The 24,352-nt window shown below is 48.4% G+C and overlaps 2 protein-coding genes across 4 annotated transcripts in view; one reads left to right on the top strand and one right to left on the bottom strand.

The window, feature by feature from the left end:
* Nucleotides 1-212: 212 nt before the first annotated feature.
* On the top strand, nucleotides 213-8,793 carry AGMAT (agmatinase (putative); the record flags this gene model as incomplete). 2 transcript variants are annotated; one of them, XM_079778411.1, is made up of 7 exons in its annotated part: nucleotides 213-484; nucleotides 1,880-2,082; nucleotides 3,695-3,767; nucleotides 4,783-4,978; nucleotides 5,684-5,863; nucleotides 7,398-7,482; nucleotides 8,181-8,793. In XM_079778411.1, the coding sequence occupies 7 exons, from the start codon at nucleotides 213-215 to the stop codon at nucleotides 8,252-8,254; spliced, it is 1,083 nt and encodes a 360-aa protein (XP_079634537.1). In that variant the 3' UTR covers nucleotides 8,255-8,793. The 2 variants fall into 2 exon arrangements, with proteins under 2 accessions (XP_079634537.1, XP_079634538.1); XM_079778412.1 differs by having other exon boundaries at nucleotides 3,719-3,767.
* Nucleotides 8,794-9,123: 330 nt separating this feature from the next.
* DNAJC16 (DnaJ heat shock protein family (Hsp40) member C16) overlaps nucleotides 9,124-24,352 on the bottom strand; it is a 30,115-nt gene continuing 14,886 nt past the window's right edge. The window contains exons 8-15 of one of the 2 annotated variants that reach the window (XM_079777746.1): nucleotides 17,902-18,032; nucleotides 16,878-17,061; nucleotides 15,962-16,144; nucleotides 15,735-15,811; nucleotides 14,783-14,863; nucleotides 14,582-14,680; nucleotides 12,850-13,017; nucleotides 9,124-12,412 (exon numbers count right to left, since the gene is read on the bottom strand). In XM_079777746.1, the coding sequence (XP_079633872.1) occupies nucleotides 12,028-12,412; nucleotides 12,850-13,017; nucleotides 14,582-14,680; nucleotides 14,783-14,863; nucleotides 15,735-15,811; nucleotides 15,962-16,144; nucleotides 16,878-17,061; nucleotides 17,902-18,032 (1,308 nt within the window). In that variant the 3' untranslated portion in view covers nucleotides 9,124-12,027. Of the gene's footprint in view, nucleotides 12,413-12,849; nucleotides 13,021-14,581; nucleotides 14,681-14,782; nucleotides 14,864-15,734; nucleotides 15,812-15,961; nucleotides 16,145-16,877; nucleotides 17,062-17,901; nucleotides 18,033-24,352 lie in introns of both variants that reach the window. The other variant, XM_079777745.1, reaches the window with a different exon arrangement.

The following is a 24,352-nucleotide window of genomic DNA, read 5'->3' on the forward strand; positions in this document are numbered from 1 at the left end:
GGCCGGTGGGCGCGCGTAGGGAGCCCTGGCCTGGCTTCATTCATCAGAGAAGCCAGAGGCCAAAGTCCAGGAAGGGGTGCCGGAGAGACGGCCGGTCCCGGGGCCCCTCCCCCTCCCTCGATCCCCGGCGCCCCTGCCCTTTGAGCCCGGCGCTGGCGCGGGCACAGGCGCCCTGGTCGCCGCGGGGACCGGCTGGGCCAGGCGGCGGGGGGATGCTGCGGCTGCTGGCGTCCCGCTGCGCCCGGGGCCCCGGGGCCCGCGGGGTCGCTCGTCCCGCCGCGGGGCTCGGCGACCACAGCCGCGGTCCCAGGCGCCAGGCCTCCGACGCCCCCCGGAACCTGCCCCCCAGCTCCGAGGTCGTGGCGCGGCCGGTGGGCGTCTGTTCCATGATGCGGCTGCCGGTGCAGGCCTCCCCGGAGGGGCTGGACGCCGCCTTCGTCGGGGTGCCCCTGGACACGGGGACTTCCAACCGGCCCGGGGCGAGGTAAGGCCCCAGGACTAAGGGACACGTGGCTGGATAACCCGGCAGACGCACGGGTGCCTCTGCTCACCCAGGGTCAGGTTGGAAGGGGCGCCTGGCTCCAAAGGGCCCCTAATGGGTTGAGAGTTGATTTCCCTTTTTCTTCATCAAGCATGACTGGCTTCACTGGTATAGAAAAGGGGGTTCTCCGCCCCGAGCCTCTCCATGCCGTGAACCCCAGCCTTGCGGGGGTGGAGGCTGGGGGTAACGCCAGCGCACAGTGGCAGGGTCCATTTGAGCACGGAAGAAGCTGGTAGCCCCTTCCTAAACCCGGGGTCACCTGCTGCAATAATTGCTCAGATTAAGGCCCTGGCCGGTTAGCTCAGTTGGTTAAAGCGTGAGACCTGATAAACCACGGTTGCAGGTTCCATCTCCTGACATACAAGAGTCAACCAGTGAATGCATAAATAAGTAGAGCAATAAACTGATCTCTCTCTCATCAATCAATTTAAAAAAGAAGAATTGCTCAAATTAAATCAATTTTTCTAAATTCAAGTCAGAGGCAGTAAAATTCATTTTTCTAATTATTGAGCTTCAGCTATTTCTGATTCAGCTCAGCAGCAATACATCTGACTGCCGGTCTATATGATAAATGCCACTTTATTAAAAGTCTACCAAGTGCAAGGCCATTTGCATAGGTAATTTCATTTAACTCACAACAATGAGGTAAGGTAAGTATTGTCATTGTTTTACAGGTTAGGAAATTATCCAATACCATTTAGTAAGTTGGTGAAGGGTGGGCTTCTAAATCTGTGCTTTTATTCTTTCTCTCTTAAAAAAAAAACTATCTTTATTGTTGAGAATATTACATGTCCCCCACCTTTTAATCTCTTCAATATGCAGCCTGGAACAGTAATTCTTTTTTTTTAAATATATTTTTATTGATTTCAGAGAGGAAGGGGAAGGGAGAGAGAGAAACATCAGTGATGAGAGAGAATCATTGATCAGCTGCCTCCCACAGGCCTCACACTGGGGATCAAGCCTGCAACCCAGGCACATGCCCTTGACCAGAATCGAACCTGGGACCCTTCAGTCCACAGGCTGACGCTCTATCCACTGAGCCACACCAGCCGGGCTAGAACAGTGATTCTTGATCAGGGTTTTGTTTTTGTTTTTTGCCCCCAGGTTTTTTTTGGCAGAGTCTGGAGGCATTTTTGGGTGTCAGAACTTGCGGGAAGGGGTGCTACTGGTCCCTAGTGGGAACAGACCAGGAATGCTGCTAAACATCCTACAACGCACAAGATGGGCCCCCATAACATCCAGCCCCAAATGCCCCCAGGCCAGAGGCTGAGAAGCCCCTCCCTAGATGGGGCCTCTAAGCCTTTAGGGATGCTCACAGGACGTTCCATCTTCTTCCAGATTTGGACCCCGGCGGATCCGGGAAGAATCAGTGATGCTTCGGACAATCAACCCCAGCACGGGGGCCCTCCCCTTCCAGTCCCTCATGGTTGCAGACCTTGGCGATGTGAATGTCAATCTTTACAACCTTCAGGACAGCTGCCGCCTAATTCAAGAGGCCTATCAGAAAATCGTGGCTGCTGGCTGCGTGCCTCTGACCTTGGGTAATGGCATCTGCAAGGGCAAGGGCAGCTGGCTGTGCTCAGGGAGAGCTTAGCCTGTCGTCCAACACAGCTGCTTCTCCAGGGCAAGCCACTGGGAACGTGGGGACAGGAGCACGGAGCCCATTATTAATGCATGTATCCTAATCTCCGGGGAGAGGGTATGTAAATGTTGAACTAGTGTGACAGGCAGGATTAGATCAGTGTGAGGCATTCGCCTCTGTGCAAAATTTAAGGGGTGCCCCAAAAGGCAACAGTATTCCGGATTTTCCTTTTTTTTGCCTCAGGCTCCTCTATGGCTTAGGACAGCACTGTTACTGGTCCCATCTTTCTTTAAAATTCGTCATGGATTATTTTATTTTATTTTTTTAAAAGTATGTTTGTTAAAGCTGGGGACAGTGAAACCAGGAGGGGCTTATGATAGAAAAAGCAACAGGAGAGCCCGGGGTGGGGGTGGGGGGGCAGGCGGCTGCTTTGGCTCCCTGGAAAGTCAGAGAAAAGGGGCCTGGGGGACAGGATCAGGGTGTTTTTTTTTTCATGAAATTTTTTTTGGTTTAATGTTACCTTAAAAGAGTATTTCTCTTGATTACTGAGTTTCTCGGCATCCCTTAAATTTTGCATCACCTACCTCACCCACTTCTCCTTTGTCCCAGCCCTGGATCCCAGGCCTGGGGAAGGCGGCCAACAGGGGCTCGCTGTGACCTTTGAACTATTTCAAGGACATTGTGCTAATGACTTTGAGAGAACAGGGCGATTTCCTCCTTCGCAGGGTCTGCATCAGTGTATCTGGACGCGTTCCGTTCCCCTCCCCTCCCCGCCCCCTCTCACTGCAGCAGTTACTTCTCTCTGGGTCACAAATAGTTAAAAGGACACCGCCCTTTTCCGGGATAGCAAATGAATGCTTGCCAAAGCAGAGAGCCTGCGGAGCATAGTGGTTTCTGGATGGCCTGGTTTGAAGTTGCAGCTCCACCTGCTGCTGCATTAGGCCTCATTCCCTCATCTGTAAAATGGGAATAATAACAACACCTACCATTTTCTGTTGTGCGAGAGACATATATTGAAAATTCATACAAATAGCCCAGCATTGTGCTCGGCATATTTAGAGCTTCAATAAATGTTGCCTATTATGACTAATAGGTATGCATAGGAATACTTTTCTAGGCCTGTGCTATCCAATACCGTAGCCACTAGCTGCATGTGGCTATTTAAATTAAAATTAACTTAAACTATTATTTAAATAATTAATAAATTATTAATTATTGCTTTAATTAAAATAAAAATTCAGTTCCTCAGTTGCATCAGCCCCATCTTAATAGCCACACGTGATTAGTGGCCGCCATATTAACCAGTGCATTTACAGAACATGTCCATTCATTGCAGAAAGTTCTATTGGACAGAGCAGTTCTGGGCATTTCACTTGTAAGCCTTAATTTGTTTAACTTCTTCTTTTAAATGACAATGTAATTTCAAACACCCGGTGTCCCTTTCCTCTCGGAATAAAATCATATTTTAGCTGGGGTTGTAGTTCTTCAGTCTAATAGAAAGGGGGGCAGAATTGGGCAAGTTGAGGATTGTTCTGTGTAATGCACAGTCCTCTCCTCCTATCCACATTCAGGTATTTTCTTTTTTCTCGTTGCAGGTGGAGATCACACAATCACATATCCTATATTGCAAGCCATGGCAAAAAAGTAAGTCCCAACTATCTGGGCCCAAGCAAGGTTTCAAAATCCAGGAGCTGGGAAATGAGTTGTTTGCTGCCAGATGGCATCAGGTGCCCTCTGCTGGCTCAAGTTATCGGGGGTGATTGGAACTTCCCGACTGAGGTGCTGTTGCGGATCAAAATTAAGGTCGGGCTCCAGGCGTCCCTGTCAGTCACCCGCTAGCAGTCGAGACTATTATTAACACTTCTGGCCGCCTGCCCTTGGCCTGGGTCTGCTCTGGGATGCACGCTCAGGGTTTGCCTCTGTTTTGGGGAGATGAGCCCCAAACCCCAGTTAACTTGTTTCTGTTTTGCTCAAAGGCCAACCCTAAACATTGACAGGCTCAATGGTGCTGCTTGCGGAGGAGCGGCGCTGGTTTTTTTCCTGCAAGGGCCCCTGCCCCAGAGAAGCTGGGAGAAGCTGGCTTTCCCCGTAGCAGAAATCTACCAGGGATTGACTAACTGTGAATTAGTTTGAGAAGGGACAGATGGGCCACGTTGGTGGCAGCTCCAGAATTCAGAGAGGGGGAAGACATGTGGGTAGAATTCTGATTTGGGGGTGGGTGGGTGCAGTCTTTTCTCGAGGCTGCATTTGCCTAGCATTGCTTTGGATGGTATAGTTCTTCTGGGTGGCTAGCAGGGTTGATGAAGATGATGGTGGGAGAGCTGGGTCCAGGCTGCTTCTCGGGGCTACAGCTGGAGGATGGCCGCTGAGCTCACCCTTCGGTGTCAGCCGCCCAGCTCTCCCCATCTATAAGTGAGGAACTTCCGGGTGATAGGTAGTGGGTGGCAGCTGAAGCACATGTCTATTTTGGGCCTCACTTGTCTGAGTTTATTGCTCTGAGATGCTAAGTCATTTGAAGACAGAAACCAGTTGCAAGGCCTGTAACTGTTGCCAGGTCTCCCCTCCTGGGCTCTGCACCCGCATCGAGGTTTGGGCTGGAGGGTGGCTGTGCTCAGTCCCCGGGAGGAGGCCTGGCCTCTGAGCTGCCCGCTGTCACCAGGCACGGGCCTGTGGGGCTGCTGCACGTGGACGCTCACACGGACACGGCTGACAAGGCCCTGGGAGAGAAGATCTATCACGGGACGCCCTTCCGCCGGTGCGTGGAGGAGAAACTTCTGGACTGTAAGCGCGTAGTACAGATTGGCATCAGGGGCTCTTCCATGACCTTGGATCCCTACAGATACAGCCGGAACCAGGTGACAGACTGCATGCCCTGCCCTCTGTCCCGCGCCTGCACAGTGCCTTCCTCTCCACTGCTCACTCAGCGGCAGCCATGGACTCCACAGGGGCTTTCATAAGCAAGTTCAGAAAAGGGGAGGAAGGCTGCGTTTACACCCGGAGGGTCATGTGCAGCAGAGAGGAGCGAGGGTGCTAGTTCATGGGGCAGGGGAGGCCTCCTGTTGCAGGGGTGGGGAGACTAGCAGGGACGAACCAACCCCTGGGGTGTTGCTGGCTTGGAAAAGAGCTGGGGAGGTCCCCACCCGAGGCGAGGGGACACCTTAGTTCTCCTCTTCATACCCCCTGGGCAGAGTGGCTCCCAGGTGAACATACGACAAGACCCAACAGGAAAAGTCCAAGTCCCCATGCAAAGGCCGGTCTTGTGGACAGAGCTGTTCAGAAGTGCTCGGGGGAGCTGTCCCGAGTTTCTCGCTCTTGCTTTAGCCCCAAGCTTCTCTCTGATCCCGTCTCCGTAGGTCAGCTTTGACTTTCTCCCTGCCTCACCCGTCATCGGCCCTTCATTCCTCACCTGTACCATGGGGTGATAGTTCCCTCCTCATGAAGGTTCAGGGTCCAATGTGATGGGCGCGTAGCGTGTAGCCTGGGGTTGGCACAGGGAAATGCCCAGGCAGTGTGCCCTGCAGAAGCCATGACCTGCCACTCATCCATGCCTCCGTCCCCAGGGCTTCCGGGTGGTCCTGGCTGAAGACTGCTGGATGAAGTCGCTGGTTCCTCTGATGGCGGAAGTGAGGCAGCAGATGGGAGGCAAACCCATGTATATCAGCTTTGATATTGACGGCTTGGATCCTGCCTATGCCCCAGGGACAGGGACACCGGAAATTGCTGGTCTCACCCCTAGTCAGGTACGGAGGCTCCACCGGTGACCGTTCCTGGGGGTGAGGATTTTTAACGCCCTGCTTTCCTGGGCCTTGTGGTGAATCTTTGGGAATCAGGACAGGATTTTTTTTCCTTTTCTTACAGTAGTGATTAAAAAAAAAAAAATATATTGTTGAAAGTATTACATTATCCCCTTTCCCCTCCCAGGATAGGGTTTTAAAAGCCAGGCACGTCGGCCTTTACTGTTCTCGGGGCCACCCTAGGTTTGAATACTGACTCCCTGAGGACTGAGTTTTAACCAAGGCCCTCATTTCTTTTTTCTTTTTTTTAAAATATATTTTTACTGATTTCAGAGAGGAAAGGGAAGGGAGAGAGAGAGAAACATCAATGATGAGAGAGAATCATTGATCAGCTGCCTCCCGAAGGCCTCACACTGGGGATCAAGCCTGCAACCCAGGCACATGCCCCTGACCGGAATCGAACCCGGGACCCTTCAGTCCGCAGGCTGACGCTCTATCCACTGAGCCACGCTGGCCGGGCAAGGCCCTCATTTCTTATCGGGATATTACAGTCCTTCACTTGATTTTCCTGCTGCTGGTCCTGCTGTAGTTGGTCCCTGGGAACAATGTTGTAGTACCCCTCTCAAGGACATTAAGCCTATCATTTTGGGGTTAGAGTTTAAAAAAGTATGCACAGTGGGATTAACCAGCTACCAAGGTAGTTCAAGAGTTTTAGAACCACCTAAATAATTCCCCATAGGATGTGCTGAGCATAAAGGCAGGGCGGCAGGCCTGGAGCGTGGTTATAGCGAGGAGGTAAGCTGCAGGAGGTGCAGGCCTTTGGTGCACTACCCTGTCCTTGGAGCCTAGCGTAGTGCCTGATAGATAAATGGTAGGTACTCGAATGTCTCTTGTGAGGAAATGAAGATTGCTTAAACCCAATCCATTGTCTTATACCCTCTAAGAAAGGATGGTGACAACCGCCTCTTCAAAGCCCTTTTCCGTTCCCACCAGAGATTTCTAAAACACAGACCTCATTCCTCAGCGTCTCGTCCTTCTGGGCTTTGCACCTGCACAATGGAAACTCCTTGAGACAGAGCGATTCTTCCTACCCTTCCCTCCTGCCCCCGTCTCCCGGCCGTGTCCGACCCGGGGTACTTCTTCGTCTTTGCCCTCTGCCTGCGCTGCCCTTCCGCTGCTCAGCTGCTTTGTCAACTTATTGCGCCAAGTGTTTCCACCTTGGGGAGGCCTTCCCCACCTCTTCCGGCTGTTACGTGTTCCTATCCTATGCTCCACTTGTTTTTCTTGAAGTCCTCAGTGCGTGCCATTGAAATGATTGGCTTGCTTGTCCCCATCACCACACTGTGGAGCCCCCGGGAGCAGGGACTGGGCATCGGTCAGCTGTGATGCCCACCAGGGCGCCTGGCAGCCGGTAAATGCTTACTGAGGGAAAGCAATGGTTCCGAGTCAGAAGGTGGGCACGTGTTGGGAGAAAGCCACGGAGGCCTCCGCTGTTTTTCTTTCGTGGTCAATGATTCCCACGTGGCTTGCTTGTGGACAGGCTCTGGAGATCATCCGGGGCTGTCAAGGCCTGAACGTGGTGGGCTGTGACCTTGTGGAAGTCTCACCGCCATACGACCCTTTTGGTGAGTAAACAAGAAACCTGTGATCCGGAGGCTGCTAGTTCAGATTTTATTAATCTAGTGAATAGGTAGCAGATGGACGGGTCCTTGTGCGTAACTCAGGAACCTGCTGAGTACGTCCTGCAGTGAAGAAAATAAACCTGTTATTGCGCACCTTACAGGCACAGCTAATGAGCCCTAACAAAACCCCTGGAGGTTGCTAAGTATTATTAGCTTGCCCGCTCGTCAGCAAAAGGCAGGAACAAGCCTGCAGTTTAGTGACAGGGTGGCGCATGGCCATCCTCCTGATAGTTCAGGAAAAGTGAATTCCCGAAGGATAAATACTAGTTACTAATTAATAAAGTGGGGAGTTAGTTGGCTTAGGAGAGAGGCTCAAAGCAGATGCCAGCCTCATAATTTTAATTTAGAAAACCTTACAGTTAGGCCTACTAGCCTCAGAGGATGGATAATAAATACAATACATGCCATTATGATAGGTTTCCTTTCTGAGAGTAAACAAAGAACCTTCTGTATTTTAAAATACTATTTCCAAGTGATTGATGGAGCAGAATGCCAGGGAAAGCGTGTCTGTAGGGTGGCTGGCCAGCCCTGAAAAGATACGGAAGGCGGGACCCCGAAAAGGAAGACAGAGGGCAGGAGGCTGAGCAGTCCTGAGAGGCGGCCTGGGAGGTGGTCTTCACGCTGGGCGTACTTCTCTGTAGGAAACACGGCCCTCCTGGCAGCCAACCTGCTGTTTGAGATGCTGTGTGTTCTCCCCAAAGTGAGAGTCGTCTGAACCTCGTGCTCGTCAACATAGAACAGATCGCATCGAGGACAAATTCTCAAGCATCTGCCAGTACTAAAGTGTTTGTGCCAATAAAACTTTCTGCTCCAAGTGTCACTGGTGGCTGTACAATCAGGGCACAAAGCAGAACTCGAATCCAGACAGCTAACATTTCTAAGGAGTCTGAATTAACTTAACAAAGCAGTAGCACTTGTGCTGTGCTGATTTCTTCCTTTAATGAAAGATGATGAAGGATAAAGGGGGAAGGGATGGAGACGTCAGTTCAAAGTTATCTAAAAATTGGAGGAATGAAATAAAAAGACTATGAAATAATGCTGTATAAACCTTCCATGTTTCTATAGTATCTTCCTTTAAAGCAGGGTGGGAACCTCTTTTCTGCCAAGGGCCATCTGGATATTTATAACATCATTCGCTTAATATAATTCACTTAATATCAATTTATGTCGCTATGAAAAAAGCTGAGATTGAATCTTGAGTCCTGCCTGCGGTTGCCTTGGCAGGGCCAGACCAGATTATTTCTCTGGCTTATACAGCCCTGGGGCCGGGTGTTCCCCACCGCGGCGTTGAAAGAAAGTCACTCGAAGATCCTAATAAACTTCCCACTCAAAAGCTCAGGAGGGTACGCAAAATGCCTTCTAAACCAGCCGACACCCGCTGGCCTCCCAAGAGCCCTCTGAGACCCTTCCCCAAGCTGTTTTGCATCATCTGCTCTTCCAGCTGCCACCCTCCAGGACAGGAGTTCCTGAAATCTGCAGTGGCCAAGTGCTGACCGTAAGCATGTGCTGAGTTACATGCAAACTCAGTTTCGCTGGGAATGTGTCCACGATAAATCATCTCCATGCAGGAGCTACCCGTAATCATCACACATTAAAATAGTTTATTTCTGTTTCCAGTCGGTCATATTCTTAAAACAAAAATAACATCAGCTTTAGTTATGTTCACAATACAAAACAAAAACAACATAAAAAGGACACCATTTGCCAAATAAGTTATTTGTTCCTAAGAATATCAAAAGTGCAAAATATCCACTTTCTTTTCAGATCTGTCTCAGAAGTCTAATTACAAACTGAACAGATAGAGTCAGCAGTTCTGCGCTGCGTTTGTTTTCAAGGGACAATGGCAGGTATTTGGATGTGAGCAACATTTCATTTGGTAAAATGTTTTGCATCAGCTTTTAAAGAGTTTTCCTTAAAATTTTTTTGAGTGTTTGTTTCTAATCCCATTTCCCAAACAAAGCAAATCATCCAAACACATTCCGATCCCACTTCTCTTTGTATCAGGAAAACATTTATGTACTGAATGAGGAGGAAATCAACCTAATATTTGAAAACCACAATCAAGTTTCACGGTCATTGAGTGATGGCAGCGAGACCATGGTGCCAGTGGAAATTAGGGCAGCCTTGCTCACTGAACCAGCTTAGCTGGGGGTGCCCACCTCTGTGTTAGACAAATCGCGCCCTGACACCTTGGCAAGAAAAAAATATTTGGTAAGTGGGTGTGTATTCTACACAGACTTTTAAGTCCAGTTTTCATCCGCATCTGCTAAACATGATGTGTAGACTCTATCAACCAGAAAAAGCTACCTCTAAAATCATCCATGTTGTCTTTTGAAGATACGTATTCGACAACTAGGAAGTTGAAACCAAAACTGGGTCTGTGTGGTTACATACACTAGGAAGAGAAATGGTGGCATTGGCTGAGCAGACTATGGCTCATACATTTGACACAAAAGCAAACGAATGAATGGGAACAACATTCAGGAGGAAAGGCTTGGTGGCCAAGGGTAAAGTTCGTTTTAAAGTAAGAGCTCCCAGTGTCCTCCTGGCAGACATGCCTGCCCAGAGAGCTCTGTAGAACTGGTGGACTGAAGTATTTGCCAGGAATGTTTTCAATCCTATTATCTTTCCTTTCTTAGTGAAAATGGAAGGTGCTTTTTATTTTAATGATAAAAATTTTTAAAATCCAATCTGGTGAGGTTTTGGTTTTCAGAAATTATGGTCAGGAATCCCATTAGTACCAGAAATTAAAATCTACCATAAAAGCAAAGCATACTCTTTTAAGTAACCTGGCCATAAAAGACCCAGGAAATAACTTTGAGAACAGATGCATCAAGGAGCCGAATGAATCCCGTGATCATTTCTACCTGGTCAGGTGCCCTCAGAGGCGGCCCTCAGAGCAAGCACCCGCTTTTAGAGGACCACGTGGAGAAGGAAGCCTGGCAGTGATTCTTCACCTTTTCCATCAAGCTGTAGATTCCATGGAAACTACAGAAATCCCTGGGCTCAAATAATTTACTACTTGTCACCGTAGCTCGGTATTTCAGTCATTTGGGATCCAAATGGCTTAAAGCAGTTATGATTAAAGAAAATACTAACTTATTTTGTCCCATCACTGATTTTGACCTTTCACTTTACAAATTGCCCTTAAAGGGCCATCCGCTTTGACAATGGAATAGACCACTCTGAGGTTGTCCACACCCCACTGGTAGTTCTGCCCTAAAGAGAAAAGGTAAGCTCTCCAGCTCTGGAGTGATCCAGCCTGGCGTCCATCTCACCCTGAGCTCAGCAAGCTGGTGCCAGGAACGGCCCTGTTACTGGTGGAGCAGCTGTAAGTTAAGAGTGAGATGATTAAGACGAGACATCAAAATGCAGGCCAGGAGCTCAAAGTAAGCCTTTTGCAAAACAGGAGTCTAGAACAAGTCTTGGTTCACTTGTCACAAATGAGGACTTGAAGATACAGCACTTTTGGGGTAACTGCTCAAAATACGATTGCTGAGAAACGTTAGGTTCCTTGATACACAGACGTGTCTGGTATTTTACTAAAGAGACACCGCTCGTGGCAGGTGGGAATAATGTGTCTTCAGTTTAACATCTACTGGCTTATAGCAGCTTATCTCTACGTTCAGAGAACAAGGTTCAAGTTATGGCTCCTAATCTCCATACCCTAAGACTGACAGAGGCAGAAAGGCATCTAAAACATACGCATAAATGGCTCAAGTCGGTACAGTACTTCTTGCCGTGCGGATCCCTCTCGTCTACTTCTCGTGTTGGGGAGGCGGCTGAGGGTACGCTCAGGAAGGGGTCACTTCGGTCACTGCCCAGCCCTCCCCTCTCCTGCCTTGGGAAGAAACCCACTCACATGCAGAACCCCCGCTCATCCCTATGCTTTTAAAACCATGGCTGACAAACTGCAGCAGGGGGATACCCCCAAAATATCCTTTAGCCACTTACTGCCAGAAAGACTGCTAAACGTAAGATTGCGTGGATCCAGGCCCCTTTCAGGCCGTGGGTCAGAAGCTGCTGTGGGCTGCCCCACTGTTACAGCATGCACCGCAGCAGAAGCACAGCGGCTGGGGGGTGGGGTGGGGGCACGGGGGAGGCGGGTGAACACCCGGCCAGCGACCAGCACACCAGGCTCCTGAGGTTCCGTCCTGGTACTGCTGCAGGGCGAGCATCTGTGCTTCTCCGGGCACAGACACAGGACGGGGAGGGGCTGTGAGCGCGGGACAGGACCGTAGGGAAGAGGAATGAGCGGTCTATTTTAAATAGTGCGGCATTCAGACAGGAAAGAACACCCCAAAGGAAAATATTTTCACTCCTAGGTTAGAACAGGACAAAGCAGGACAAAGGAGAGGTTCTTCTCGCACTGCTCTAGAAGAATCATCTAAAATCTAGACTCTGTCCGTTTGATAGTTGGAGTCCTGCCAGTACCTGTGCGCAGGGCCTGCAAAGGGTCTGGGAGTTCCCGTCTCTCCCCGCTGCCCCTCAGTCTAGCTCAGGCCAGGACGGGATGTAAAACCTCTGCAAGGAGCCTTCCAACAGGCGCTCCATCCACAAGGACAGCTTGCTCAGTTTCCCTTTGAGCCCCAGGCTGCCGGGTTTCCCTCGAGATTCCCCCAGGGGCAGGGAGGAGTCCAGATCACATGCCCCCAAGGCTTCCTCCTCTTCCACTGTTTTTTGGGGCTTGAAGAGGCAGAAGTATTTCTTGTGGCCGTTCAGAGCCAGCACATAACCCGTGTAGTCACGATCCAAGAAGTGCTTGTCATACTGGTTTGGGATCGGGGCTGCGTCCTGAGCGAATTCTAACAGGTATTCGAGCCACTCTCTGTGTTTATCGAGACTCAGGAAGGAGAAGTGCAGGCAGCTGCTCCTGTGGAGGGAAGAGAGAGGACTCAGGGGCTTCCTGACACACTCAGCTGCAGGGAACACAAATACCTGTCAGTTCCAATAAGCACAGGCTTCACGCCAGGCGGGGCCAGGTGCAGACACCCCCCCCCCCCCCCCTCCGGCCCCTTGCTGGGTATCACTTACGTCACTCTCAGTGTCCCGCTCCAGGAAAAGACACAAGAGCTGGGGAATAGTCAGTTTCCTGAAAGGGCCCCGGGAAGAACCGAGGGGGCATGAAGTCAAGGGGGAAAGAAGGCGCCTCAGGATGGCTCCGACTGCTGGCTTCGAAAGGTCACAGCCAACACAGCGCTGCACGGGTAAAGCTCCTCCGGCCAAGAGGAGAGGATGTAACTCCCGCCAGTCCCCTCCTGCCCAGATGTGCCTGCTGCCTCCCCGTCCCTCCCTCTCACAGGCGCTTACCCAGTGAACGTGTAGACCTCCAGAGCGAATTTCTGCAGGAGGCTGGTCTTGGTGGAGTTGGACAGGATGAGGACCACGTTCATGTGGCCTGGCCTCAGGCGCACCAAGTTACTGGTGTACGTTACATCCGTGAGTTCGGTCACCTCCACAAAGCCTTTCTTAGGGACCCTGCTGTGAAGGAATGTGGAGGAGTTAAGATATTATCAGGGGCCCAGCCAGAGTGGCTCAGTGGTTGAGTGTTGACCTATGAACCAGGTCACAGTTCGATTCCCGGTCAGGGCACATGCCTGGTTTGCAGGCTCAGTCCCCACTGGGGGGTGTGCAGGAGGTAGCCAATCAATGATTCTCTTGCATCAATGTTTCTCTCTCTCTCTCTCTCCCTCCCATCCTCCCACTCTGAAATCAATAAAAATATATTAAAAAAAATATTATCAGGGTAGTGGAATGCCATTACATTTAAAAGAAAAAAGCGGAAGAAAACGCTATGTTCGGAACATTTGAGATCTTGCTCCCCAGGATATGTCATCAGTTTGGCTCAAATAAACTCATAAAAATTCTCTACAAAAAAAAAAGGGCCCAGCCGGCATGGCTCAGTGGTTGAGTGTTGACCTATGAACCAGGAGGTCAGAGTTTGATTCCTGGTCAGGGTACATGCTCAGGTTGCAGGCTTGATCCCCAGTGTGGGGCTTGTAGGAGGCAGCTGATTAGTGATTCTCTCTCATCATTGATGTTTTTATCTCTCTCTCCCTCTCTGAATTAAAAAATATATTAAAAAAACAAAAACCCACTATGTTCTAACCAGACAAGATATGTTATTTAATACTAGAGGCCTGGTGCATGAAATTTGTGCATGGGTAGGGTCCCTAGGCCTGGCCCTCTGTGTCTGGGGTGACTGGCAGGGCAATTGGGGCCCTGGTGCTGCCACCTTCCTCGGGCAATTGGAGCCAGCTGGCCGGGGGGAGGGACCGAGAGATTGGCCAGCAGGCCCTGATCGGCAATTGATGGGGGCCTGCGGGCTGGTAGCAGCTCCTGCATTGAGCGTCTGCCCCCTGTTGATCAGTGCACGTCATAGCTGACCGGCCATTCTGCCATCTGGTCAATTTGCAATATATATATATATAGATTCGAGAGCCCAACGCACTAGGAGGATTGGGTGGTCCCTGTTTGGCAGTCCTGGGCCTACAAAGAGATTCTCAGTCGGAGCAGAGCAACTTTAGGACAGGACGCACCATTCTCTGCTCCAGCTCATCTAGCATCTCTCTGATGTGCTTCTTTGGCTCCTGCCCTCATTGTTAAACCTGAGATTGAGAAACTGATGACACTGAGCAGGAGGTCCAGTGTCTGCCTGGGGAGAGGGTCTCAGTGAACAGGATTCAACGGCGACTTTCCCTGTTCCCACCTCCCACAGCTGGAGGGGAACCAGAGTTCTAGATACACATGTAGTCAAACTCTGGTTTATGAGACCACACGGGCTGTGGGTCAGCAGCCAGGGAGGTAGGCGTGGTGTTTTGTTAGACCAGGAGTGGGGAATGTCCGGTCCGAGGGCCGTATAAGGCCCTCAAAATCATTTGGCCTGGCCCTCTCAAGGCGTTAGGGGTGAGTTAATTAAATGTTTGACCAAATAGAGCAGGCTAATTTTTAAGCTGATAATTTTGTAGGGCCCGCGAGTGATCTTATAAATATCCAGATGGCCCTCGGCGGGAGAAAGGTTCCCCACCCGTGTTAGACAAACCTGGTGCTCTCTTTGGTGAAGCTGGACACGGTCTTCCCGGCCTTCTCCTGGGCTTTCCTTTTGTCTGGATGTTTTGACTCTCGATCATAGTTTGAGTCACTAAAGTGAGAAAAAAGGAGTTTTACAAAAAAAGAGGACAAACCACCATGAGGCTTGGGCCCTCCTCCAGAAAGCCACGCTGAGAAGCCGTGGAGGACTCACCAGAAGGCCTGGATGATGAAGGTGCCGAAGAGGACGAAGATGGCGGAGAAGGCCAGGGACAGGAGGGGAATCATTTCCCGCCTAAAACGAAGACAACAAGCTTACGCCTGCTCCCTCTACATGGGCTGCTGTGACATCAATGACTGCTTTTAAGTTTCCTCTCTCTGGCTCAAAAGAACAAACCCCCCAACCACCACAAACCGAAAAGCTTTCATATCAATAAACACTTTCTATTTCCATAGGAAGAGAGGTTCCTGGGGGAGGGGAAAGCAGAGAGTCCCCTCGGACTGTTAGGATTCACAGATTGCTTATTTTAAGTTTAATTTTGTGTCTCCGTATTACAGGCTGTGCCTACTATATCCTGCAGAAGGAAACAGTAAGGGGGCAATAAAGGATTTAGGTTGTGAGCCTGAACAGGGGGTAAATGGTGATGGATGGAGACTTGATCTGGGGTGGTGAACACAATACAGGTACAGACGCTGTGTTGAAGAACTGTGCCCCTGAAACCTGTAAAATTTTGTTAACCAGTGTCACCCCAATAAATTCAGTAAAAAGGAAAAATACACGTTGTGAGCCGGGAAGAACATTCCGCTGTCAAGGGGAGTTACGATGTACCAGGCAGGGAACGATCAATTCCTGACTGGCTTGTACACCTACACATTGGACTACATGTGTGTCAGGCTCTGGGCTGGGCCCCGATGAGGACAGTCCCAGGCTCTGTTGTCTGGAAGGGCAGCCAGTGGGAATGAGTCAATCAGCAAATATAAAAAAGTGAAGTTGTGGAAATAAAGAAAGAAAGAAAGAGGGGAACGGTGTTGAAAATGTGTAAACATTCTTCCACCCACTATGTTGAATATACCTCAAGTCAAAGAAGAATAGACTCTTTTCAAAAGAAAAGCAGCGGTCCTGCCATTAATAGAGCAAAAGAAATGCACTCTCACAACATTCCTACCAGTTGTTGTAATACAGGTCTTCCAACCAGTCAGCGATGTAGGCAGAAGCAGAGAAAAGCCACCGAACGAGGAACATCTATTGAGAGAATGAATGACGGTCAGGACCGAGCTCCTGAGCCCCAGCGCGGGAAGTCCTCACCCCAACACAGCGCTGCTGCTGAGCCTCTGTGTGGCCCTGGGAGCCACAGCCCTGCCCAGCACCCACTCTCCCGGGCCACACGCTTACAGGGGCAAGTTCATCGATCAAGTCGGGGAGCACAGCTTCCGAGGACAGAAGAGTGGAGTCTTTCCGCAGCTGCTCGAGATAATTCAGAAGGGTGAATTTATCATTCTCGCTCCCTGTCCAGGGGTCCTCCAGGGTCTTATAGACCACCCTGCCTCCCATGTTGCGCCTTTCTAAGATAGACACCTGGGAGAAAAGAGAAAAACCGTCAGAATTCTCAAAGAATGGTACGTCACTGTTGTTTGGTTTCCTTTCAGAGAGGATGGGGAAAAGGGTCTAGGGAAGTTAGCAATAAACTCAAACACAGATGTGGATGAGTATAAAACATTTACAAGATGTAAATTTTTTTGACAAAAGAAATTGTGGTGGCTTTTTATGGTGACTTTATGAAGCTTCTGTTAAAGTTAAAGCTCTTCCTTTTAATAAGCTTTGTTCGACAACCTCTTACTAATTTTTATAATACAGGAACGCTTTGTTTTTAGAGAGATTCTCCACGACCACCAGAAGGATGAAGAGAATCTGAGAGTGATGACAAAGGGGAGAACGGAAGGAGAGATCAATTAGGATGCTGTGAGTACAGGAGGGGATATTTCAGCAGCGCATTATTGGTAGCCTAAGGAAGATTTTGCAAACTAGATACTCAAAAGTAGACCTGCCATAGGCAAAACTGGTGAAAAGGATTGATGCTCTTCAACCTCTACTCATAGGAAAGGTACTTTCTGTGAAGGTCAAAGGCCGAAAATCTAGGAGGCGGTCACCAGGGTGAAAGACTTCTAAGAGCAGGTGTTCAAAACAGGCTCAGAGATTTCTGGGTTTCCTGGAGTTTGTATTCAAAACTCCCGAGGAAATAGGACACAGAATCGAGTGCCAGTGCTCGTGAAGAGCTGGGATCAGGACCAGGACGGGGACCACGACTCACCACCGACTTCCCTCGGAACGTCTCGCTGTCTGGCAGGAAGGCGTTGGCAAACTCCGGCTGCCGGTCGCTGTAGGCGTGCATGAATCGCAGTGTGTCTTGTGAGTTTGCCTGCGCGAAGGACAGGAAGGCCTCAAAGGGTTGAGTCGACTTGGCGGCCTCCGGAGTCAGTAAAACCACACAGTACCTGCACACAACAGAAGACATGGTAAGCACTCCCGAGGCCACTAGAACCTGTGATGGCAAGTGAGGGTGAAGGAGAGGACGCGCTCTTAAAGGAACCCCGTTTACATTTACTAAAGACGTGAATACATTTACTAAAGGAACTCCATGGTCAAAGTCTAATGGACAAGATTTCCAGGTCGTTCCCGACATGCTTCCTTCCCAGACTGGGGATGTTTTCCCAGACCACCCTCTACCGCGCTCGGACTGTCTTCTGAGGCAATGGGCATGGAGTCCTGGATGCAGACGGGCCTTTCAGAAGCCATCTGGTCTGGTTCTTCCACTGCAGGCCGGGCCGCTCACCCCTCAGCTCACAGGCCCTGAGCCTCATTCTGAAGGGCTTCCTTTGCAATGGTTCCACTGGGAAGTTTAGCTTATCATTCATTCATCCACTCTCCCAAGATTTCCTGAGCACTTCCTATGATCGTGCCCTTGTGGAGCCTCTATTCGAGACCCGCAGACTCACCCCACTATTGTGGGAATAGTTACTCTCTCGTACTCCATGCTTCTTTAAAGAAACCTCTCTCTCTCTGACACCTGGCTGAAGTCTACTCATCCTTCAGGTTTCAGCTGAAGTGTTACACGGCAGGGAGATCTTCTCTGACCCCGAGGGCAGGCTGGCACATCCAAAACTTAGTCCTAAGGGACCCTGAGTTAATACGCCCCACTCCTGTAACAGTTGTCAGTCAGTATCTGCTACATAAAGAATAAACTCCGACTGCCACAGGGGAGGTGTGAATGGCCTTAGGAGAGTGTGCTGTGGCCCCTCCCCGGCCACGACAAGCAGAGCAAAGCCCGGCCTTACTTCCTCTGTCGGTGAGACCGCTTCACGGGGCAGAGTTCCTGGAACAACTTCTGGTTGGTGAGCCTGGTTGCTAATAGATACTTGTTTTGGGTGATAAAGTCATCAATGACCTCTTTCTTCATATATGGGGCCTGGAAGAAAACCAAGAAATAGTTGACTTTATTCGTTTTATCACTGCAAATGAGCTTTACGTACAACTCAATAAAAACAAGGCTCACCCTGGCTATCCCATATAACAAAAGGCTAATATGCAAATTGACCAAATGGCAGAAAGACGGGTCGCTGTGACATGCACTGACCACCAGGGGGCAGACACTCAATGCAGGAGCTGCCCCCTGGTGGTCAGTGCACTCCCACAGGGGGAGCGCTGCTCAGCCAGAAGCCGGGCTCCCGGCTGGCGAGCGCAGCAGTGGTGGTGGGAGCCTCTCCTGCCTCCGAGACAGTGCAAAGGTTGTCTGACCCCCTCAAGGGGTCCTGGACTGTGAGAGGGTGCAGGCCGGGCTGAGGGACCCCCTGAGTGCACGATTTTCATGCACTAGGCCTCTAGTTGTAATGTAACAAAATAAGAAAGATCTGTTTGAGCAACTAAACATGTGACCTTCAACAATGCAGGGCTGGGGCAATGCTGTAGTTATTTCAGGTCAAATAATAGCCATGTGCTCCTTCCACTGTAGAACTCTGTATACTGTTTTATGCTAGCAGATTAAAAAAACCAATCATTTTAGGCAAATTTACTTTCATTTTTTTTTAAAAATATATTTTATTGATTTTTTTTTACAGAGAGGAAGAGAGAGGGATAAAGAGTTAGAAACATCGATGAGAGAAACATCGATCAGCTGCCTCTTGCACACCCCCTACTGGGGATGTGCCCGCAACCAAGGTACATGCCCTTGACCGGAATCGAACCTGGGACCCTTGAGTCCGCAGGCCGACGCTCTACCCACTGAGCCAAACCGGTTTCGGCCAAATTTACTTTCATTTAAGATTTGTAGCAAACTGAACAATTAAATAAACGCCAAAGTAACAAAGTTATCCTATACTAGAGGCCTGGTGCACAAAATTCGTGCACGGGGGAAGGGAGGTAGAGAGGCGTCCCCTCAGCCTGGCCTGTGCCCTCTCACAGTCCAGGACCCCTTGCTCCTTACCGCCCGCCTGCTTGCTGCTCCTTACCACTCGGCTTGCTGCTTCTTAGCGCTGCCGTGGAGGTGGGAGAGGCTCCCACCACCACTGCTGCACTTGCCAGCCATGAGCCCGGCTTCTGGCTGAGTGGTGCTCCCCCTGTGGGTGCGCACTGACCACCAGGGAGCAGTTCCTGCGTTGAGCATCTGCCTCCTGGTGGTCAGTGCGCGTCATAGCGACTGGGTCATTCTGCCATTTGGTTGATTTGCATATTAGGGTTTTATTATCTACATAATAAAAGCCTAAGCGACCGTTATGGCAGAATGACCAGAACGTTTGGTCCCTATGATGCGCACTGACCACCAGGGGGCAGACGCTCAACGCAGGAGCTGCCTCCTGGTGGTCAGTGCGCTCCCACAGGGGGGAGCACTGCTCAGCCAGAAGCTGGGCTTACGGCTGGTGAGTGCAGTGGTGGTTGTGGGAGCCTCTCCTGCCTCCACTGCAGGTGGGCGGTAAGGAACGAGGGGTCCTGCACTGCGAGAGGGATGTCCACCTGCCAGCTTAGGCCCGCTCCAGGGACATCTTCCAAGGGGTCCCAGACTATGAGAGGGCGCAGGCCCAGCTGAGGGACTCCCCCACCATTGCATGAAATTTTGTACACTGGGCCTCTAGTTAAGTATATAAGACAGACTACAAAATTGTATGACCACTTTGTTATTAGTAGCTTTCATACATTTTGAAGGACTGCAATTATACAGGTGTGGGGGGCAAAATTAGTTTTACAGTTGTGTGTATACGAAACAGAGTTTATTCTTATATTATTTACTCTTGTGTTGTATATTTTTTTCATACAAACTACTGTAAGCCTACTTTTGCCCATCCCATATATTGCAGGTTCTCTGACCACAATCTAGAAATCAATATAAAATGTGAACCAGAACATCCTCATATGTTAAGAAGCACACTCTGAATAACCTATTGATCTAAGAAAATATATCAGATATTAGAAAATATTTTGAACTTGAATGATTAATGAAAATACTATTTATCAAAACTTTGAGATGAAGATAAAAGTAGTACTTAGAGGGTAATATTAAAATGAATATAACAGAAATTAATGAATTAGATATTTGTTTCAAGAAGTTTAAAAGAACAGCAAAAAGATAAACACAGAAAAAGGGTATAATGAAGATAAAAATGGATATCAATAAAACAAGAAATATAGAATAAGAATAAACAGAAGAATTAACAAAGCCAAAATTGGTTCTTTGGGAGAGCTAATAAAATGGACAAATCTCTGGTAGAACCAATCATGGAAACAAGAGAAGACTCGAATAACCATTATCAGTGTGTCAAGGGGGAACACTACCTATGTCGCAAAGTTAAAAAAAGAAGTTCATTAAATTGGAAAATTTGGATGAAATAGAAAAATTCCCTCTAGTTCAAATCTCACAATCACACTGACACTTGTCCTCAAGACCACCTTTGCACTTCGACGTCAAGCAGACTGTTTTATGCAAACTTCCCGTTTTGTCACACAGAATATTAAAAACACCAAAAGACGTGTCCTCAAGGGCCGATTTATTTATTAATAAAGTTAAGACTCCTTACTGCTTATCGAGGCCATGAAGTAAATGAGTGTTTGCTTGCTTTTATGGACAGGGCTGAGGAAGAAAAGCATGGTCACTGGTGGCGGGGTTTACGCGCCGTTACCCACTGGTGCCGGCATCAGTGCCAGCGTCAACCCAGAGGAGGAGACATGATGTCTAAGGTTATGAAGACAGTTTTGATCTCACAGACTCTCTTCAAGGGCCTTTGGGACTCGCCACCCTGAGTCTGTGAACCACATTCTGAAAACTGGTGCTAGAGAAACTTGAGCGCAGGACACTGCACACATGTCCTGGTCATGGCACCGCTGATCCTCAGGCACGGAAGGTCCCTCAACAGGAGCATGAGGAAATGACGACGTGGCTGTGAATACTGTGTACCCAATGAACTAGAGCCCCGCGAAATAACTGGTGCTCCTAGAATCCCACTAAGCCACTCATCATTGGGAGAACGTGGTTTATGTTGAGCACGCACTTTTACATCCTTAAAGAGCAAATTGGTGAAGCATCCACCGTATCAGCAATTTTGCAACTGCATTTGATTTACAAGTTTCCCTGGGGAAGGAGTAAATAACAAGTCTCCAGAGTAGAAGCTATTACTAAAAAGCAATTGAGGCGATCTTCACAGATTAACCTCCATTGACGGGACCTTCTGCCTCTTCCTTCAATGGCATTTGTTTTCTTGCTACTCTCTCTCAGCTTCTGCTCAGTCACCGTCAGGCACCCGTTTTCATTTGCTGGTGGTTGTCCAGATTTTGTCCTTGGCCCCTTCTCTTACTTCACATACGATGTCTGGGAGATCTCCCCATACTCAGGACTCCAACTTCTAACCATTCACTGATGACCCACAAACCTCTATCCCCAGCTCATCCTAAGATCTAGATCCCTGTATCCAATTGCCTGATGGACAACTCTCCTCAGACTTCCGTCAGCAGTCCCAATTCACTATGTCCACAGCTGAATTCATTACCTTCCTCATACACCTGTTCTTTCCTTCTGATCCACCTTCCCTTACCCCCCTAGTCTCAGGCGCTTGTCTTCCATGTTCACATGGCACCCATCTAAGTGAGACGTCTACTACAGTGGACAGGAATTGCCATTAGGTCTCTCTCCTCCCCAACTGTGAGTTGCTCAAGGACAAAGACTAACTCTGGATGTCAGAGCTGGCTCTGAATTTATTACATAGCTGTACTACATTCATTACTGAATGAAATAAAAAATTGAATAGAATTTCTTAGCCCTGGCTGGGTTCCTCAGTGGTTAGAGCATCCCAATAAGCCAAGGTTGCAGGTTCAATCCCTGGTCAGGGCACATTTAAGACTCAACAAATCAATGTTTCTCTCTCTCTCTCAAGTCAGTAAATAGAATTTCTCATTCTTTTCATTCTAGCCTTAAGAGAAGGCCAGTCAAAGGGTCATTGATTTTTATTTTTTAAAAAAATATATTTTATTGATTTTTTACAGAGAGGAAGGTAAAGGGACAGAGAGTTAGAAACATCGATGAGAGAGAAACATCGATCAGCTGTCTCTTGCACATCCCCTACTGGGGATGTGCCCGCAACCAAGGTACATGCCCTTGACTGGAATCGAACCTGGGACCTTTCAGTCCGCAGGCTGACACTCTATCCACTGAGCCAAACCGGTTTCGGCGGGTCATTGATTTTTAAAAAATAACATTAAAAATTATAAAAGAATACATGTTCATTATAGGGATTTCCTTTTTTTTCTTAAACAAATTTTTAAAAATCCTCACCCGAGGATATATATACATATTTTTAATATACATCTTTTTTTATTGATTTCAGAGAGAAAGGGAGAGGGAGGGAGAGAGAGAGAAACATCAATGATGAGAGAGAATCACTGATCGGCTGCCTCCTGCACACCCCACACTAGGCCTACATCCTGGGCATGTGCCCTTGACCAGAATTGAACCCGGGACCCTTCAGTCTGCAGGCTCTATCCACTGAGCCAAACTGGCTAGGGCATTATAGGGATTTTTGAAAATCCAAATATTAACATATAATCAAGAGATAACTACTACTAATGTTTTCACCTATTCGCGCGCGCGCACACACACACACACACACACACACACACACACTGGTGTTATAAACTTGAGATCAGTGTTTAAACTGAATATACAATTTTGCATCCTGTTTGCTCTTTAATGTTCTATTATGAAAATAATCCCCATAATTAAGTATTCTTTTAAAAAATATATTTTTATTGATTTCAGAGAATAAGGGGGATGGAGAAATAGAAACATCAATGATGAATCATTGACCGGCTGCCTCCCGCAGGCCCCCTATTGGGGATAGAGCCTGCAACCCAGGCATGTGCCCTTGACTGGAATCAAACCCGGGGCCCTTTGGTCCGCAGGCCAACGCTCTATCCACTGAGCCAAATCAGCTAGGGCCATTAAATACTCTTGAATTGCCATTTTAAATGGCTACATAAGGTCCCTGCTTGAAATGTACCAATAATTATCCTGCTGTTGGTTATTTATACTTTCCCCTCACTTTGCTATTATGAGTGATACTTAACATCTCTGTATGTAATTCTGTCTAAGTTCCTATTCCCCTAGGAGAGATTCCTAAAAGGTAATCTCATCTCCCTTAGGTCTTTACTCAAGCATGACCTTACCTTAAAATGCAAACCTTCTTCCCCAACACTCCACATTCTTCTTGCCTGCGTTATTTTTCTCCTCAGCACTTACCACTAACATTCCATAACAGAGTACGTTACGCTGTCTGTGGTCCCCACTAGAATACAGGACGAGGAATTCTGTTGATTTTGTTTGGGGCTGGATCCCCGTACACAGCGCAATGCTTGGCACATGACAGGGACTCAGGAGTACTCTTGATGAATAAACTGAGGTAGCTGATTGATTACCACCCAAACGCTTTTCTGAAAATTTTAAGAGTGTCTGTTTCTTTCTATCCTCAACTTTCTGAAGAGTGTCTGTTTCTTTCTATCCTCAACACTTCTGAGTATTTTTATTTTGAAAATCTTTAACAATTTGATGGGAGAAGAAAATGTTAAATTTGCCTTTCTCTGATTATTAGTGAGATTTAATTTTTTTAAAAAATGGATTTTTTTTTTTTGATTTCAGAAAGGAAGGGAGAGAGAGAGAAGGAAACATCAATGAGAGAGAATCACTGACCGGCTGCCTCTTGCATGTCCCACACTGGGGATCGAGCCCGCAACCCGGGCATATACCCTGATTGGGAATTGAACTGTGATCTTCTGGTTCATAGGTTGATGCTCAACCACTGAGCCGCACTGGCAGGGCAATAAGATTTAATTTTTAAAAGAGTTTATTAGTTACTTGAATCTCTTCTCAGAATTTTGTTCATATTCTTAGCCCGTTTTTTGGGAAAAAGTTTATTATTTGATTTTTGTGGTAAAATATACACAACATAAAACCTACCATTTTAACCATTTTCAAGTGTGTAATTCTGTGGCATTACGTATCTTTACATTGTTCTGCAACCATCACTGCTACCCACCTCCCAAACCTTTTCATCTTCCCAAATGGAAACTGTCCCCATCACAGACTAACTCCCCTTTCCTTACTCTCCCAGCTTCTGGAAACTGCCATTCTACTTTCTGTCAAAAGATTATCTTTAGATGCCTGGCCGGTGTGGCTCATTGGATGAGCCTCATCCCATGAACCAAGAGATCACTGTTAGATTTTGGGTCAGGGCACAGCATGATTTTCCGGCT

Source organism: Cnephaeus nilssonii (assembly GCF_951640355.1).
Source record: "Cnephaeus nilssonii genome assembly, chromosome: 7".
Classification (NCBI taxonomy): domain Eukaryota; kingdom Metazoa; phylum Chordata; class Mammalia; order Chiroptera; family Vespertilionidae; genus Cnephaeus; species Cnephaeus nilssonii.